Below are 20,223 nucleotides of genomic sequence, written 5' to 3'. Positions count from 1 at the left end.
AGTTACCAACCACCCTGTATATATAACTAAAACATCGTAATAACGTAAATATATTATACACTGTGTGCTTAGATTTGCGGTAGAAATGAAGTCAAGAAGATTCTACGACTTATTCTACTAAATACCAAAATAATACGTAATAATAGAATAACTGTTGCATCGGAGGTGATCTTTAGGATTATTGAGTCAGGAAACTTGCCTAGTGTATTTAGATAAATAGATGTGTAATACGGGAAATTATTCTATGCAAAAATAAGCCAATAGTGGGAAAATGTAGAATAACACTTTTTCATTTAAGTTTTCGTTTTCGAGAAAATACGATTTGAACATATTGAATAAAAGATTAGCCTGGTATATGTGTATTTGACAAATTTTCAAATTCGACTTTCTCGAAAACGAGATTTCAGGCAAAAAAAATGTTGTTCTACATTCTTTATTTATTTTCGCATGTTGAATAATCTCCTATCAATTGTTTACTTCTGTCCAGTCGAGAATCAATCTCGTATACCTATGTACTTGACACGCTTTTAAGTTTTATTTTCTCAAAAACGAAAACTCCACGTAATATTGTTATTCTTCATTTCCATATTATCTCGGGTCACAGAATTTCCCTGACTTTACACGGATTTAGAACCATGACGTATATTACACATATATAATATAGACAATATAAGGATAGAGTGAAAATCGAAAAAAAAATCGACATACCGTAAGATCTTCCTTTATTTAGCGTACAACCGTTTTTAAGAAGACAGGCGATCCCACGGATACAAGACAGACACAACGGTTTATGGAATGATTGGAAGACGTACGAGAAAAACGAACTGCCATGATGGTCCCGCGTGATCTCGTGATGATCCTACTTACTTTTCCCATTCGTTTTCCATTTTTTTTGTTTTCTCTTTAATGCAATCTCATGTTTGAATTTCCAGGGGATAGATTGTTCTAGAACGATAATACACAAATTGTTCACGATTCCCTCGAAAAGTGGCGCAGTTAAAAAATAGTAGTCTCGATTCGTTATTCCACAGTGGTCACAAAACATTCGAGATCATCCTGTTTTCTATTTCGATTATCGTTAAAGGTAATATCAGTACAGGCCGTGTTATGATGATGCGATTACGCTGGTTCGTCAAAGAAAATGCCATTAATGTGTATGACAATAAACTCGAATCATTGCAAAAAGCGAACCCGACGATAACGTTCGGAACGTTGCTTGATTTTCTATGGTTTAGGTACATCTAATTGAACGAACGCTCGTAGAAGTTTACGGCAAATCTTGCGATAAGATGTCGTATCTTCTTCCTATATGTATAGTAAAACTTTTAGACAAAGTTACCTTTTGAATGTATGTATCACATTGGATCTCTACCTAACTATGCGACTAACTATGAACAATTAACTAGTCATCATAAAAGTCTAATTACAACCCTTTGCTTTTCCTATTTGATTCTGCATGATAATCGGTGCTACCATAAGATCGTTAACTATTTGTACGCTGAGATAGATTCTCTGTATAATCAAACGTATCTGTGACAACATGCTTGAAGATAGATGGATCATTTTTTAGGTTTTAGGATAATATTATTATATGATATGTTTATCCTGATAATTATTTCCTTGCCTCTATTCATTTTATTCCTTTCATTGCCAAACGTATATAGTACACATGATTGCCACCATTATTGCTTACAATTCATCAAGTAAAATTTATAATAGTAACATGGAAGAAATCTACTAAAGTTTGTAATAGAAATGAAATAATATTGAACTTATGACTAATGTACATACATATACATATTAATTATAGAGAATTCATCTTTCAACGAGTTGCAAATAATTTTTGGATGACACGATATTCTTTTATTTTTTTGCTCTACAATATTCTTCTTGCCATAGTTTCCAATCTGAATCTCTATTACATATAGTTAAAAATAACGTACACGTATAATATAATCACAGCAAAAATGTATACATACTATCAACTTTCTAAAAGAATAAACGAGAAGCATTCGAAACAGGTGGTCCATCTATCTCCCAATATTACATTTATATTAGCAGAATGCGGAATTATTTTTTTCTCAAAATAACTCTATTGTAATTTGATTGTGACTGGACTACTGAAACACCGGAATTACACAGAAGAAAACGTACTGTGAAACGAAGAGACGAATTCATATCTACAAAAGGTGCACAGCAATTGAAAACGCTTGGGTATCCTACTCCTATATATGTATAATTTATATGTATACATATATTATATGCATAGTTACGTACAATAATTATCTCTTGATATTTGGTTCCTCGTGTATGCATAAGTACGTGTACATGTATATATAATATATATATATGAATATATAATATTTATATGTATGTATTAAATCAATTAATTGTGCATGTTGATCCATACAACACAGAATTCCATTTTGTCTCTGTCATTAAAAGGAATACATATATGTATATATGTATATATATATAGATTAGGAGGCTATTTAATACTAAATTCAACCGGCGAATTACGCTACCGATTTTTATTAAATATTTTTTTTATCGCTCCATATGTAGCAGAAACATCGTTCTACGAAAAATCTTCTTTCTTCACCTTACAACGTGGTTTTACTAATATACGTATCGTAAGTGATTAATCTGCACGTGAGATTAGGAATGTCAGCTATCCTCGAGAACTCACTCCCATTCTATGCTTCTGTTATTTAGACATTCGTTAGTTAATTCTTACATTAAATCGTTTACTATGCTAATCGATTCGTCTTAAAACTCTGGTATTTTCTCGCTGATAGTTTATTCATTCATGATATGATGCAAATGTACGAGATGTTCGATCTGATTGACACGAACTTTGCATTTTTGCCCCATGAATTAAAATTTAATATTAATTGAGCATATGTTTCGAATACGTATAAAATTAAATAATATTAATAATTTTTTAGTTTCGACTGTTACGATTATTTATATATATTTATGATTATTTCTGCCAGTAAATTGATAGAAAATTATTTCTTAATTAAATTAAAAGTCGTTATTCGTTTTGCAATAGAACTGTGTGAAATGTATAAAATATTTTTGTAAAACAAAAAATATTCGCTTGTTTAATAGAATAAATATTCTTATAGATTGTAAACATAAATGAGTAATGAATTTAAATTTAGAATTTCAAGAAATTTCTAAAATTATTCAAATTTATTCAATAAAAAAGAATGTCTTTTTCATTAATTCAGATCTACGATAAAACAAGCAAAAAACCAAATTTTACAATCAAGTATTATCGAGATCTTTAATAAGTTCTTCGATTTCAGATTTTTATTAGCGATTTGAAATTGTTCACCTTGCTAAACAAACACGGAATGTGATTTCTCGCCGATATCCAATTTCCAATATCACGGAAACAGAAGCAAAAAGCACAACTGGAACAATATTTTATACACAGTAGAGGCTAGATAGATCAGCTCGTGCAAAGATCGTTTCACCAGATTGCCGGCTTGCGAGCCACAAGCCAATCGAGTTTGTTCAATAAGCTTTCTCAACGTCTCGTACAGGTCGTGCTTTCTTCGTAGTAGGAGTAGCAGGGCATTGCCGTCCCTACGATCCAAGCTACAAGGCCGAACGTACCGACCGTGAACAGGATATGACTACGTCTCGACTAGAATATGACGAAAGATATGAATGACACGAGTATCATTTACGATCTTATGACGAAGATCCAGAACTATCCAAGCTCTGTAACGCTTCTTCTCTTAAAACGGGTACTCGATCCCGAGACCGAACAGGCCGGTTTTCTCATACCCGACTTATTAATTCGTACGTTGTAGGCCGACGTCTACAGAATTATATAGTTTTGTTTATCGTTAACATGGTGGAAAGTAATCGCTTCCATTCTCGTAACGCGTACAAAATACCGTACAACAGACGAGAGAACTACAACGATCCCTCATTTAGAGAATTGAAGCGCGCGGGACCTATCGTTCAAACTTGCGTTCTAACATCTACGGGTGTCTACATAGAAAATGTGTGGCCAAATTGGCCGAGAGTTCTCACTTAATCACGATACTTGGTGACGATCGTGGCGACGATTCGTCGGTATGAGGATAGATCGTCGGTAGGTCGTCTTATAGAAAAATTGTACCGCTCGAGGATCTATCCTGGTGCGCAAATCTCCACTTTTTCCATCGATGAAAGAGGATTATGAAACGCAAGATGAATAAACGGAGCATTTTGTTCAAAACGGAGTTTTTCTTCTGGGACTAGTTTAAGTTATTCGAAGAATTCAAATGTTAGAAATAAAAAGGAAGTATCAGGAATGTGAGTTCTCTTAAGGAACGAGTACTTAATCGCTATTAATCTATCATTTGGTACTTTCGTGGCGCTGAAGGTTCTTGCGTGAGGAACATTTTCTCAAGATTCGTTAACGTTTCTTAGGTAATAGTAAGTTGTAGTGGATGGTAAAAATGGTAACAATATTAATCCTGATAAAGAAATGCAATTTGCAAACGCATTACGATTAGATAAAATTTGTTCGTAATTAATTGGTATTTAGATGGATCGTTTCTAAGACCTATCGTTTGATAAATTAGGCCCACGCTAGTGAAACGTTTAGAAGTCCTGGGGGTAATAAATTACAGTTGGCTCGTAAATGTTGGAATAACGTCCTGGCTTAAAGCTGTCTATCGATCTCATTAAATCACTAAATTGAACATAAATATATTATTTGGCTTGGCCTGGGTCGATTCAAGCTACTGATCATTACGACGATAACTCGACGACGTTGAAATTGAACCTTGCTCTCTCTTTAATCATCGTTGTAATTTGCAATAATATATTTTTCTTTGAAGTTAAGTATTCTTTACTTTTCTCATACATAATTATATATATCTAATTCCTGTCTCGTTTAATTATTCAGGTATGTGAAAAGAAAGTAGTTAAGGTTCCTTTTGTTTCATTATCGGTAATCGATTTTTCAGAGTTTTCTTTTTCCCTTTCGTAGAACTCTTTCAACCGGAATCGCGTTTCAAACAAAAGGAGAAAAGCTTAAGGCTTGAGAGAACACGGATAAGAAGGTATATAAATTAAACTAATTAGTACTTACAGATCCTTCAACCGTGTAATCACTTCCCGGTCGAGAATATTTTTCTCGTTAAAATCATGTGACTTTTAATATGTTGTGAGATGCGTAAAAAATACTTTGATAATTCTTTCCGTTTGTTAAATACCTGGATCTCGACCCATAGATAAATATTTTTAATAAGAAAATCATTCCATACGGTTGGAGGATCGTTAAACGTTCGATTACTTGCGTAAACTGGTATTTAAAACGCAATGATCGTACAGATATGTATCAACATATTGTTGATCGATACGAAAATAATCGTGCGAGAAATTGCATTCAATTTTCACTCTACAATACATTAATTATTTACGGTTAACATGTATACCAATATGTTCCTCAAAGTTTATAAAAAAATTATTTCTACAATTATTACTACTAAATTATATTATAAATAACATAAATAAACCGTATAACTACTAGTATCGCTTTTAATACTTCCTATCATTAATGTATCGTTATATTTCTAGTAGAATAAATTTTTAATAAAATCTAATATTTAAGGTTTTATCTATTTTAAATTAATTCTCAAATGGAATTAGTATGAATCATAGTACAAAATAACCAATCTTATTTTTCGCTATATTCCCAATTGTTGCAATCATATCGTTACAAATTATTCATAAGTCATCAATAAATTTTACATGCTACAAAACACATTCGTATACTCCTGCTCGAAAGTTTGGAGCATGCTTTGCCATTTGAACGAAACAAGCTTTTTCGTACACCTTTGCGAGAAATAAGAAAACGACAGTCATAATTTTACTTTTTAAGCGTGATTAATCCACTATAGTTTCGATACTATAAAAAGATAATATTACAGATAAGATAATTACTTATTTAAGGAATTCATTATTTCTCTTAGAATCCTGACCCACTTTTATGAAAATTAAACTATGATTCACGTATGTATACAATACTAACTCTTCATTCGCCATTTTCAAAATCAGAAAAACCACACAAATTTAAATAATTCATTTTAACGTTAACGTAATGATTAACATTGTTTGACTTTCACGTATAATTCATATCGATCAACAAATTCCGAATAGAAAAGAAAAGCTTAATAGGTAAAGGCGAAACTCGTCGAAGACCGCGATTACACGAAAGTCGAGTCTCTCACGAGTCACGCGTTCGAAGATCTCATGGAGCAGGCGACAATCGTTATTATCGGATTTTTTAGAAGCTCTCGTCGATTCCCCGATCCCTGGCAAGATTGAAAACTTCGAAATCGCCATCTGGTGCGTCCGGTATATCTGGTGCAACTGGTATCTCGGGTCGAAGGGCCACGCAGTCCCGTGGCGAACACTCGACACGGCCCTCGGATCCGCAGCTGCATTCAATGCAGTTTCCGGTCGAATGCGGAAGTACCTCGCCCTCACGGTATTCCCTTCCTGTAATCAGAATATCGTGTCCGTCCGGACACAGTATTTTACATTTCTCTTGGATTTTTCTCTTGGCCTACCTACAAGTTGCTTGAAAATACCAGACGATTCTACGCTTTCAATTCTCGATTCTTATTGTTTATTATGCAATGGTTCAAGAGAGTATTAGAAGAGTATAAGGAGAACGATATGTGTTATGTGATATGTAAATGTAGAAATATATGTATGTATTGCAATAATTTATAGGCGGAGAGTAAGGATGTGAGTGAAAGCGTAGATAAGCGTAAAAGGGTGAGAATGTGAGAGAGGCTGAGAGAAGATAAGAGAAAGATGTAAAGCCGAAGGACCATTCAAACTGTTAAGCGAGAACTATACACAGTGTAAATCTTTTATTATTGTATAACTTTTGTACATTGTACACCGTGGCATGACTCTACACACCTGGATAAGCGAAGATTTGTAAAAAGAAGTTGTGCAAAGTTGATCTTGACTATGATTTTCGGTGCTAAATATTTTTTATTTCAACGTATTTCGCTCATTACGAGGAACGAAAGTCTCAAAGGAACTACATCTTCCAGAAAAAGTGTTAAAGTTTTAATAATTCTTAAACTGGTTTCATTCACAATATATTTACATCTATATTCGTATTTAATGAGGAAATGGCGTGCTATTTACGAAGCAGCAGGACATCACAGATTAGCTCGTTAAATATATCGGGATACAAGAATAGTGGAAGATCTCTGCGTGCAGAAAGCATTCCGTGACACTGCGATTTTCAGCGACTGTGTTAACGATTCGGTGATCAAGAATTAATATCGCGACGTCTAAATGCAGGTCGAAACCGCATAAATAAACATCTTTTTCTTGAAGAAGGGGTTATTTAATATCCATGGTTCCTTTGAGACTGTTGTTCCTAGTGATGAGCAAAATACATTGCAGTAAACAAATTTTGACTGTAAAAGTCATGCTCAAGGTCAATTTTCTACCGATCCAAATTTCCAAATTTCCAAATTTCCACCGATCCACGGTGTGGAATCATGCTACAGTGGTTTTTCGATCTACCTTCTATACACCCTATACATACAATAAATAATAAATACTTTTTATTCGAATAATGCGATAATACAAATCGTCCGTGTAAGGACTTCGTGGCCTCCTGGAGGTCCGCGGACCACAGGTTAACAATCTCTGGTCTAGCATATTCATACCAATTTAATCTCTTTATTATTATACAGGGTGGTTGGTAACTGGCGGTACAAGCGGTAAGGGGGTGATTCTACGCAAAAAAAGAAGTCGAAAATATAGAATAAAAAATTTTTTTTTTATTTTTCCATCGAGACAACGATCTACAGTGAGATCCGTTATAACGTACCGCACGCGTACCGAGCGAAAGTTCAAAGTCGATTTTCTCGAAAACAAAGCCTCAAACGAAAAATTTTTATTCTCTATTTTCGACTTCTTTTTTCGCGTAGAATCACCCCCTTTCCGCTTGTACCACCAGTTACCAACCACCCTGTATAAGACGTGGATTAGTCCTATGATAATTACATTGGATGCGGATTGAAGCAAATTTTTTGTACCGTTAGCTTCAATATAATGTTTGAACTTTTGAATTCTTGTACTTTTTTATTAACTATGAAGATACCCGATAAATACAATTTTGAGTACACAATTTGTTTCGTGCGGACTAAAAAAATTAGGCGTTATACATATACGGTTTAATGCGGGGCTTCCATACAAGTATCGTCTAATCCTCTGCTTTCTTTCTCTCACTTCCTGGAATCCGGAATATTTATACATCTGCGCAACTTTTCTACGAAACGATTAGAAATTTTAAGAAAACACGTAATCAAAACAAATAATTATTCTCTTACCTACGGTGACTACAAAAAAGTATTTATGCGTATCCCTATTTTCCAACGAATCGTTCTTTCTCCTTTTTTCATTAATGTTTATATTTCATTTTCATGGTATCAAATTTTTGTAGTCATATTGAAGGTGCCATTGAATGATACGAAATTTAAACTTAACTCGTTTGTAAATGCTACACTAAATACAATGGCGTGCTAATATTTTCTGTATTCGTTGTACTTCCTCGTGAAAAACCGTCCATACGATGCGAAACTAATTACACTGTAATTCTATTTGCTTCGAATAGCGGCTATCTAGTCGATAGTTTGCGGCTGTGTAAAGAACCGAGTTGAAACAAACTACGACTGATCTATTACCCATCACGAGACACGTAGTTGGTACTGGCTGCAAGGTAGTCGAGTAGGTCGCGTTAATCTCCGCGTATCCCTGTTGCTCGACAGAAGGCTCCTCCGCCGGATCACCGGAAGCTTCCAAACTGTCGACGGCATCCGTGCTTCCCTCCAGCGACGGCGTGTAATTACTTTCTATCGTCGTCGATGGGAGGAACGAGGGGCCGGCGGAAGGATCGGTGTTCGGATTGTAATTCTGCCACCAACAATATACTTCACCGGCGACGCACAGACAATGAGAGTTCGGGTCGTACGATGGTATCTGGAACGGAAAGAGAAAATTCATACGTTCAGTCTCGTATGATTGTATGCCATGTTATCCTTGTGCGACACGACGCCGCGACAGTTGGATAAGGTAGTTAGTACGAATATACGTTGTTAGAGGCAGATATGTCTTTTTCAGTTGCAGCTTTTTTACGGGGATGTTGAAGAAGTTATAGTAATTAAAACTTTGATACTGCTACGTCGTTCTATATGAAATAATTGATTTCAGAAACGTGTAAAATTGTTCAAAATTTAGTGACAAAAAATGCTGTTAAATGTTTATTAGATTTCGATTTAAAATTTGAAGTTAAGTGAACGCAACGTGATCGATATTTTGTCAGTTTTTTTTTTATTACAAAGAGATGTATTTATGCACTAAAGCAAAACATAAATCAACGTCAAATTCCGGTCTGTTCTTTTTCAGGAAACTTTAGATTTTGACGCAATGTGGTAAAAGTTGTTTGTAATATTTTACAGAAGCTACATTAGGAGGAAAGACAGCCTGCAATTGATGTGAAAAAATTAGATTGGGTAATGCAAACATTAAAAATGCGTCAAAATATTGTTAAATAAGGATTATTATTGTTTCGATATATAAGGTCAAAATGTATCGAATGTATTCAATTTGTTGTACTACTTGAGCTAATCCTTTCGTTACGACGGACGACTAAAGCGGCTCTCTATGAAATGTTATTCATATATGTATGCACTATGCGCGACTATAGTCATTTGTCACAAAACGTCGCGCCCCACCGCGCCATTTAAGGCCATTTTTGGTTGAACGACTAAAAGCTATTCCAACTTGATTGAAACTGTATTTACATGTGCAAATTCGAACAACCTAATTAAGGTTCATCGACTCAATCGTTCTTCCAAAAATTTCCTAATGCAAACAAGGTTTTAGATATATATACATATGTAATGTTGTAATATTTTTGGAAATCAGGCGATCGATTCGAGAAAACTCAAGAATCGATTTTCTAAAGTCTTCTTCCGTATCTCCTAAAATCTCCGCTTCTAATCCCTCTTCTCTTTCTCCTTCTAACTCTTAACTTGCTTTTCTTTTTCTTTGTTCTCCATCTTCGCTTCTCGAAATCCTGTTTTATTCTCCCTCCTAAGTACTTGTCCTTCTCTATTTATATCGTTCGGCCGACTCCCAGTAAAGACAGGGAAAGTCAAACCGTCGGTTGGTCTTCTAAAGTCTATAGAATTTACATATATATACAGTGACAAGCAAAAGTGTAAACACACTCCGCTGATCTTATGTAAAAGGCGATACTACGACTAATTTTTCAAGTGATCGGTAAAGATTAGGTAACAGTAACTACAAGCTGCGTCTGATTAACGAAATGTAATAGTTCATTTTCATTAACATTAATAATGTACAGAATATATTATAATAATTGTGTTTTGAAACAATGTTTACAGTTTTGCACGTTGCGTCAGAAACGTTTATGATAGCGTGTAAATGTCAGGGAAACGAAACTGTCAATAAGCACTGATTGTCCACTGTTTCGCAGTCAACTGTTCCACACCATTGTTAGATTACTTTTCAGTTTGATATGCTTAATCCAAGATGAAGCCACTTAGTGAAGATAAAAAGAACAGTATTATTTGTTTGCGTGATAAAGGTTTGTCGTTGCTGCAAATTGCAGAGAAATGTGGTGTCAGTCATGCGACAGTTGCAACAATAAGAGAAAGGTATGTTAGTGCACCAATTTCTTCACAAAACGGTAGACCGCGACTTATTTCGGATAGAGCAGCACGTGAAATTGCACACTGTACTCGGTCGGATAGTTACAAAACACCAAAAATTGCTGCTCAGCAAATCGAAATAGGTGCTAGCGAATGGACCATTCGTCGCTCTTTAAAGAGAATAGTTTACGAGCGAAGGAAAAAGAAAGTAAACCAGCTCTTTCAAACAAAAATATTAAATTACGAAAACAATTTGTTGACGCCTACAAAGAATGGACGATCGAGGATTGGGAAAGAGTTATATGGAGTGACGAAACAAAAATTAACAGATTCGAATCCGACGGAAAGTCCTGGTATTGGACTTAATCCGAGAATAACGATCAACCAAATGATATAAAACAAACTATAAAGTTTGGAGGTGGCTCAATTATGTGTTGGAGTTGCTTTACTCACAAAGGTGTTGGTCCCTTAGTTCGAATCGAAGGTATAATGCGAAAAGAGCATTATTTGACCATTCTACAAAGTAATTTACCTTCTGTAGTTAATTCTATTGGATATAATGAACGTGAAGTAGTATTTCAATAAGACGGGGATCCTAAGCATACTGCAAAAATAGTTAAAACCCGGCTAGAAAATCAAAATTTTTCTGTGATGAAGTGGCCAGCACCAATTCCGCGTATGAATCCGATCGAAAATTTGTGGTCCATTTTGAAAAGAAGGCTGGCAAAATGTAATAATCCACCTTCAGGTGTTCACGAATTATGGGAAAGAACACAACAGGAATGGTACGATATTGAACCACAAATAATTAAAAATTCAGTTGACAGTATGCCTCGTAGATTAAAGACATTAAAAAAAAAGTAAAGGAAAGTGGACGAAATACTAGGTTGAAACCTTTTTTCGACGAGTATAATTAAAGTGCAAAACTGTAAACACGGTTTGAGATGTCCATTTTTGTAAAATGTTCTGTGCATTATTAATGTTAATGAAAATGAACTATTACATTTCGTTAATCAGGCGCATCTTGTAGTTACTGTTACCTAATATTTACCGATCACTTGAAAAATTAGTCGTATTATCGCCTTTTAGATAAAATCAGCGGAGTGTGTTTACACTTTTGCTCGTCACTGTATATTACGGGCGAGTACAATCGCTCGCGACAACAATCAACATTATGAGCGTCTGATTTCACTGGATATCGGATACGTAACACTCATTTACAGAAATAACAAACATATGTACATTTGTCGATATAATATATCAGTATTTCATCCACAGTTCATTTGTTTTCTTCTTCTTCTGTTTTTTTTACTGTAAAAACTTCGCAATATACGTACAGTGACCGTCCCATGTTCGGGCGTTCATGCATTAATATTTGTTGTATCCTATTGGATGTATCCGAGATGAATGTGCCAGTCAGGTTGAAGTTATACACCATACATTATTATATTATTATATTACCTATAAGAGCGGTACTTTTGGACGAACAAGAGGAAGAAGTGTACCAACAAAAGGAGGAAAGATTTTGGTGTATATTCGTTATGACAAACCCGTAAAGAAAAAGGAGAATTTCATATTTATAAACAATTAATAAATTACGAACAAGAGTTTTATAAATACTTTAGAATGATACAGCATTCTTTTAATATTTTACCGAATAAAATCTAATATTCTCTTATTTACATCTAACAATCTTTTTTAAGGTTTGTTTCCCGCCACCTCCTTCCCCGAATAGTTTCAACTAATACAAAATTAATCTGCGTAACATTTGAACTCGATTGGATAAGAGGAAATGATGCCCTTGAGTTCTTAAATATTAAAATTAATACTTAAATAATTATATAATCGATACATACTCGATTGTATTCGATTATCTTCTAATCTTATTATCCTCTTGCTATTGATTGTAGCAAAAAGTTGTAGATTCAGACACGACGCATCTTTTATATTCTACTATTTTTTTTCGCATGATAAACAGTTTCAGAAAAAAAAAATTGGTAACTGTAGATAGTACAATACATTCTGATAAATTTGTTCATAAATTTTTATACAAAAATTTGTTCAATATTGAAATATGTGTATATATAAAAATTAATGAAATGAAATAACATAAATTCTCAAAGCATGAAATTTTGACATCATTCGTGTTGTAATTATTAAAAGTTCAGTTCAGAATTAGTCCGATTGCAGCATAATGAAAAGATTATTACAGTATACGAAATGTAATGTTCATGAAAGGGACTGAAAGAAATTAATTAGATAAGAGGCAGAAGGAATTAATGGATAAAATCTTAAATCCAATATATAATAAAACTTGTATAACTTTTATGATTTCAGTCTAATTTATATTCCAAACATGTAATAATTGTCTCTCTTTCCAGACAAAATTTTACGCGTGTTGTTCATTATATATTTCTTCCTTTTCTTTCAAAATTAATGAAATGTGTGGTACGATTAATTAAATATATAACAAATAAAAACTAGACTACCTATGAAATTTTAGCTTTTTCTGCCCGTATTTTAATTGGGAATAGAATTTTCCTTCATTTTAAGGAATATAACAATATATCCACATTGCTAAGATATATGTACGTGTTTTAGTGCTTCGTTGAAGATCTTATTCGAATGTGCTTGTTAAGATTTAACAAGGTCTTGTTTTACATCTGCTAGAAGCTTATTCGTAATGTATTATTAATTAACCTCGATCCTGCAAATCTGCTTCGTACAATTCCAATAAAATGAATTATAGATACAGGCATCTAAATAAGTAATTTCTTTTACGCAAGAATAAATAAAAAAAATTGGAAATAAATTATTTTCTGTTTTAATATACTTAAACATAATTTGAAAAGCATACGAGACACGTTACAATGGCTACAGTAGTTATACATTTCATTTTCATAATATGAAACAAATGTACTCGTATGAAAGTATTGCTAAATGATATTTAATATACTTGGGTTTAATTAATCAGTATATCAAACGTTATAATAAATACAATGACGTGCCAATACATTTTATGGCCGCTGTAAATTCCAATAATCAATACTTTATAATAATTATATAATCAATGCAACTGAACTTTCTCAACCATTTTTTACTCAATCACATTTTTCTAACGTTAACGAACATATCAAGATTGAGAAACATATTAAGAAAGTTCTTGCTAACACGCACGACTTCCCGTTTCAATTTGATGTTAAACATTTTCTTAAAACATTACGAACCTTATTTGATTGCTAATCGGACCAAGATAGAAATATAAAGGTTTGAAGATATCACCAACTTTTCTCATTAAGAAAGAAAAACGCATAAATTAAGTGAGAAAATCGATATTTCCAAATAGCATTCGAGGATTTCCCTCAATGCCTACGACACTTTTAAATTTGAAAAAGCATAAAACATTTGAAAATCTATGGAAACGAATGCATGTACAGAGCTTAACGAAACGGCTCATATTTTCTATATACACTCGACGGTAGGAAAAGGTCGCAGAAAAAACGAATAAAAAGAACGCGATGAGTCGGCGAAACATGTCATTAATTACTATACACGCTTCGTACCTAACGAAGAAACGTGAATCCGTCGCGACGGCGGCGTTGCCACTCGAAGTTCATTGGAAGTCGTCCCCTAGGTCCTACATTAATTAATAATGTCAAGGCTTGATATGACATCGACGAGTAAAAGAACGCTTCTGAAAAAGGTAGAAAGAGAAAGAGAAGAGAGAAAAATCGAGTAAACATCAAAGCAAACCATATAAAAAAAAAAAAAAGAGGCGGAAATGGTCATGTACAGGCTGTTGATATTTACACAAAATTCATATTTTTATGAATATAATTAAGGAAACGAAACTGTAGGCAGAGAACTGTTTCACGTATTAAATACCATAAGAAGTATTTTATTAGGCTGTTTGGAAAGTTTATAACGAAATTTAAGAAAATTTTAAAGATATTGTGCTTTCATTATAGAATTTCGATAATATTTTGCTATTTTTCTGGGTAGCCTCATGATTTTTTTTGTGATGTAAAAAATATTTTGGAAATGTCAAGATATGAATAAAATGGGGTAAATTCCCAATGAATACTTTCGCCTATTTTTCATGGAAATAACATATTTCTTCCTTGCTGAAAATGACACTGTTTTTATTACTCAGAAAAATTGCTACAGAAAGATATCTGTAATTGACACATTTCTGACGTCCAATTAGAAAAACTGTTTGTCAAACAGTATTTTGCAAAATTACGCAATTTTATTTGTTAGATAATATTCTTTATATCTGATAAATATATGTAACATATAGAATATAATAAATACATCAAAATGTAGAACATAAAATTACTTATTATGTAAAATGTGAAAATGTCAAAAGCGCTAGGAATTTTTCAAACAACCCAATATTTTCGATATTTTATATATAATATATTTTTGCGTATTATATGTGCGTTGTTTTTCTTCTTTTCTTATCGATGGATAAAAATCTGTACTGTACTGTACATGTGACGTTCGAAACTTGAGAGAGGCATCGTCGAAAGAAACGACACAAAGAACAAAAAAAAAAGCAGTGGCATGGCAAAAGAGGGTGCAGAGTCAGACGAACGATGCGAGGTGATTAATTTCACCGGAGAAATTCGCGATGCAACGACGACTTTCGATCTATTCTCGCAGGTATCGCTCGATAACGCGCCTATTAATTGGATACCGATTCCTATCTCAAGAGAGACATTGTTACTCGTATATAGGTGTCTCGACGAAATTTCCATGGAATATTTACGAGACGCGTTGCGAATATTTACGAATCGCGACTTTTATGCATGCTTCGGAATTTTTCACGCATTCATTCCATCCTTTGAATTTTTCGATCTGAAACAATGTCGCATTTTGACAATGTCTCAGAGTACGATACGTATACTATATCAGTGTTATTTCCAAACTTTTGCATAAATATTATTGCAGGTATCAATATAATGCAAATGGAACGTTGTTTCTCTAAAACTTCAATTTAGCAAGCGATATTACTAATCATGAAATTTTCTCATACCGTTAAATATCAACAGTATTATGGATGAAGAAATTTGTTATAAATGACGTACATTGAACGTTAGAGAGATTTATACACATCAAAAGGTCATTATTGGTCATCATAGATAGTCGCTATGTTCGTATGATCCTGTTACAGAAGTTCGGAATGGAAAGAAGAACATGAAAGTTGCTAGAAACAAACCTAGTACATAGGAAAGCTTTGGCACTTTCTCTACATCACTCAGTCAGGTCTTTAACACAAAAAAAACTGTAAATGGGGAAAATTATAACAGCTGCATTGTAAGAAATTCTTTATCTTAAAGTTGGTGATCTTTACAAACCTGTAATAACAAAACTGAATAATACTGAGAAAGTACCTTGAATGAATTGGAAATTGACTTCCACAGCATTTACGTGCAGTTAAAGTTTAATTTGAAAAAATGACGTTTCATATGCACCAATCGATTACGTAAAATATATGTACCTATTTCAAATGGAAATTTTGAATTTAAATTTATCAGATCTGATTTTTGAAAAGGATGTTTTATCAAACGATAACTATAGTTAGACGATAACGATAGTTCGATAGACTAAAAGCTAGCTTTTTACCGGATTACGTCGCTTGTTGCAAAAGTCACGTAAAAAAAGCATGGAATTGTCATCGGCTTACATCGATGCTATATTTAAACAGTCTATTTCAATAAACTTTCGCCGCTGATTTTATTTCAAGTAACCATACACTACTAATAGATATCGATATAAACAATAGCCAAAATTTATTGGTATCTGTAAATAAAAAAGCAACAATAGAAGATCAATGGATGAAAATTGATCCTGCGCTGTTATCTGAGTCAAGAGCATCTGTTCATTATCTTGATCTGAGAGTGATTAAAATATGTGTTCCTAGCAGGGATTTGATGAAGCAGTTAACTTTTCTAGATAAAAGTTGTTCTCTGAACTTTCAACTTTTCAATAATTTTTTTCTGCTCTACGTTAACTTTATACCTTGACATTTTAATTCTGTTGTAAAAGTTCTGTTAGTATAGTCATTTTGTATTGCGTTAACAAAAGTTCTGAAGGATAATATACCATTTAACAGATATTTTAGGGTAAAATATAAAAGTTGGAATTATTTTTAAATTGGCATTACTAAAGGAATTGAAAGCAAGGCAAGTATAGAAGAGAAAAGAAGTTGTGATTTTTATAAGCGTAACTGTTTTATTGTACTAACAACACGAGGAAAATTGAACAAAACAAAATGAATTAATGTGAAAAATTCAGATTGAGAAACGTAAACATTAAATATGGATCAAAATATCGTTAATAAGGATCAGCTAAAGATTTTCGTTGTTTCGACATATCAGGTAAAAACGTACTGATTCTGCTATAATGGTCAAAATGTATTAAATTATTGAATGTTTTACATATGTATATATATATATATGTCGGAGATGAAATGAAAACCGGAGCCTTCCCTATGCAATTTTGAGGAAGCCTTTTAATGCTTTAGCCTAGATTTTATCATAACTGTAATTAAGTAATTTGTAATTGTTTGACATTTGTGAAAAGCGAAAATGGGTTCGAGGTGACAACTGGTCGCTGAACGTAGCCACGGTCACGGGATAAACGTTTTGCTTGATGAAGACAGAAATTGCCTAGTATCGGCGTTTGGATCTTTCTCGATGTTTCCAAAGTGTATGCAACAAACTTTTGACAGATATTGCCTAGCAACAACGATTGGAACTTTCTCGATGTTTCCAGCGAGAATATAACAAACAAATGCAGTCGTATAACGAAAAAGATTTTAATCAGATTTTCTTTCGTGTGATCGCCTTGGAAAGTGATACATCGAGTAATTTACCGAGTGATTCAGCAAACGTATCTTCTTTTTTGTGTTATAAAATTGTTTAAAGTTTTCCCGTTGACCGTGGATTCGTTTGAACCCCGGATCATTGTTTATAGCGTAAATTAAATTCAATATTTGTAAATTTATCAATCGTTAATTTTCATTATTCGTTAAATTAGTAAATCGTAAGATATATTATTCGTTTCTTTTATTGTTCGATAAAACTTATTATTCTTTAATCTAATTAATAATTTAATTTATCATTTGTTAATCAATCATATCATTTACAAAATTCATTATTCATAATATTTTGTAAAAACCTTGTTTATTCGTGTAAATATATTCTCTGTTTTGTAAAACAATGGCTAATTCAAATGAAGAAACATTACGTGATTCAAATCCTAATGATAACCCGACATATATATATATATTATATATGTCGGATTACCACTGGGAGTAAGGTTGTGGGCGTCAGATGTATCTTCGCGGGAATTAGCCATTGATGCGGTACAACACAGGTGTAATTTATTGCAATAATGGGGTTGTTACGATCTTGACAGTTAATCACGGCGATTAGCCACTCGCGAAGCTAGTGACAATGGCTTCAGGTTCGTTAACCTGTGACGTACGACTCCACGTATGACTCCACGTACAAGTAACTTATCTGCAAGAACTCCAAGCAAAAAGAAAGAAGGTACATGTCCCTTCCGTGACCGTGGCTACGTCTAGTGACCCGCTATGTCACCTCGAGCCCGAACCCATCGTCATAAAGCCAGATTGGAACATTAAAACTATTTCTTATTTTTTATTCTTTATTGTAGCTATAGTAAAAGTCTGGACAGGGTATTGGGTTTTTCCCAACATTCCAGACGGAAAGTCCCGCTGTGCTTTCATCTCCGACACGGCCATCCTGACAATCACGCGTCCTCCGGTGTATCCAGATGACAAACTACCAGCTGGAGACTCCACCACGCTCGAGTCGACTCGACGTTTGTTCTTGGGGCCAGGTTTTCTGTCTTGTCGTAGCGGACAATCAGGTGCGATATGGCCCTCCGCATGACACTGGAAGCAAACCACCTGGGACGATGTGGCTGGTCGGCTCCCTTCCTGGCGTTGTGTACCCTTCCGCTGTTGGCTACGCATCCTCCTCGTGCACTCCACGAGTTTATGCCCGTATTTACCGCAGTAATGGCACCTCACGTGGTGGGCCAATAGTTTGTGTCGTTTAGCTTCAAATTCCTCCGATGGATCATTCGACGAAGGTACTGGCTTCTTCCCCGCGTGCGGGAAAACTCGCATTTCCTTAACGAATTGATCCCGGATCTAAATATCATTTGTGAGTGCTACCTTTCGATACGCTGGTCATGTGAAATCAGTCGTAGAAAGACGGCGGAGTTGATTAATTCGACGACGCTGTTAGATTTTCCCATTTCTGGGCACGGATAGTACTTGGATGGGTGATCGCCTGAGACTCCGCGTGGCGTTGGCGAAGCGCGCTGCCCCCCCCCCCCCATGGGGTTCAGGCTTGGGCGCTTGGCGGCTCAGCGCCTCGGGGCCGCCAGTAGTCCAGTAGGGGAACCGGGCTGCCTGACACGGCGGCTCCGGCGACGAGGCGCGGTGTGACAATGGTCACACACCTCCCCATCAGCGATGGTATTAGGCGCGCGGGGGAGGCTCCGTTGCGACGCTTACAGCGGTTCCCGGGCTTCTCTCGATCGCAGCCGGGACGGTTATCGTGAAGGTTTTAGTCGGTTGGAGTCCGACACTACCACGCCGCTTTTCCCAGAAGCGGCCTGGCGTCCGTGCGGATTTCCTCCACGTAAAATATAAAAAGAAAAAGATTTTCCCATTTCGCCGACAGAAGGGAGTGAAGATGATTACCAAAGGCCCCCGTAGTTTCGTCCTTCACTGATTCATTGAACATCTTCATTAGCGCTTAGATTGCCGTCTCCGTGCTACCATAACGCGCAAGAAAATATTCCGTAAATTTGGTCCACGTAAGACTACTGTCCAGAACCTACATAAATCACTGTGTTGCTGTACCCTCTAGCGCACGACTTAATTACTACAATTTATTATATCATTTATTGTATTTTACTGTTTACAAATGTAGTGCTTTCTATTTTCATAATATTACGGTCGTATGTGATTATATATCCTCCTTATATATATAAACTCGGCTCGCTACAGCTCAAAAAGTTACGATTTCCCGATCAAGAAGTCCATATATATTGCGACATTTCAACCGATACCTTGCGACCATTCGTACCGAAACCTTTACGACGCAACGTATTTCAATCGCTACATGGACTTTCCTATCCAGGAATACGCGCCACGCAAAACCTGGTGACGACACGGTTCGTATGGCCGTCGATTAATAAAGATTGTCGGAACTGGACACAGTAATGTATCCCGTGTCATCGATGCAAAGTTACCAAGCACGTATCGTCACCCGTCGGGATATTCGGAGACTTAGCAGGATAATTCGAACGCATACACATAGACATCGTAATGCAATATTCACAAGGCTACCGATATTGTGTCTAACGTGTATCGACCGTTTTTCGCGTTGGCCCAAAGCCATTTCCATCGTCGATATGGAAGCGACAACCGTTGCCTCGGCTCTCCTCTCTA

The 20,223-nt window shown here is 35.0% G+C and overlaps 1 protein-coding gene across 1 annotated transcript in view; it reads right to left on the bottom strand.

Annotated features, from left to right (window-relative positions):
- Positions 1–3,651: 3,651 nt before the first annotated feature.
- The window catches only part of LOC117215715, a 288,668-nt gene continuing 272,096 nt past the window's right edge, over positions 3,652–20,223 (bottom strand). Inside the window, exons 3-4 of the mRNA XM_033462136.1 lie at positions 8,733–9,027; positions 3,652–6,513 (exon numbers count right to left, since the gene is read on the bottom strand). Coding sequence (XP_033318027.1) covers positions 6,299–6,513; positions 8,733–9,027 — 510 coding nt within the window. The 3' untranslated portion in view covers positions 3,652–6,298. The remainder of the gene's footprint in view (positions 6,514–8,732; positions 9,028–20,223) is intronic.

Source organism: Bombus bifarius, unplaced genomic scaffold (assembly GCF_011952205.1).
Source record: "Bombus bifarius isolate JDL3187 unplaced genomic scaffold, Bbif_JDL3187 scf7180000009772, whole genome shotgun sequence".
NCBI lineage: Eukaryota > Metazoa > Arthropoda > Insecta > Hymenoptera > Apidae > Bombus > Bombus bifarius.
This window is presented reverse-complemented; position numbering and strand designations above follow the sequence as displayed.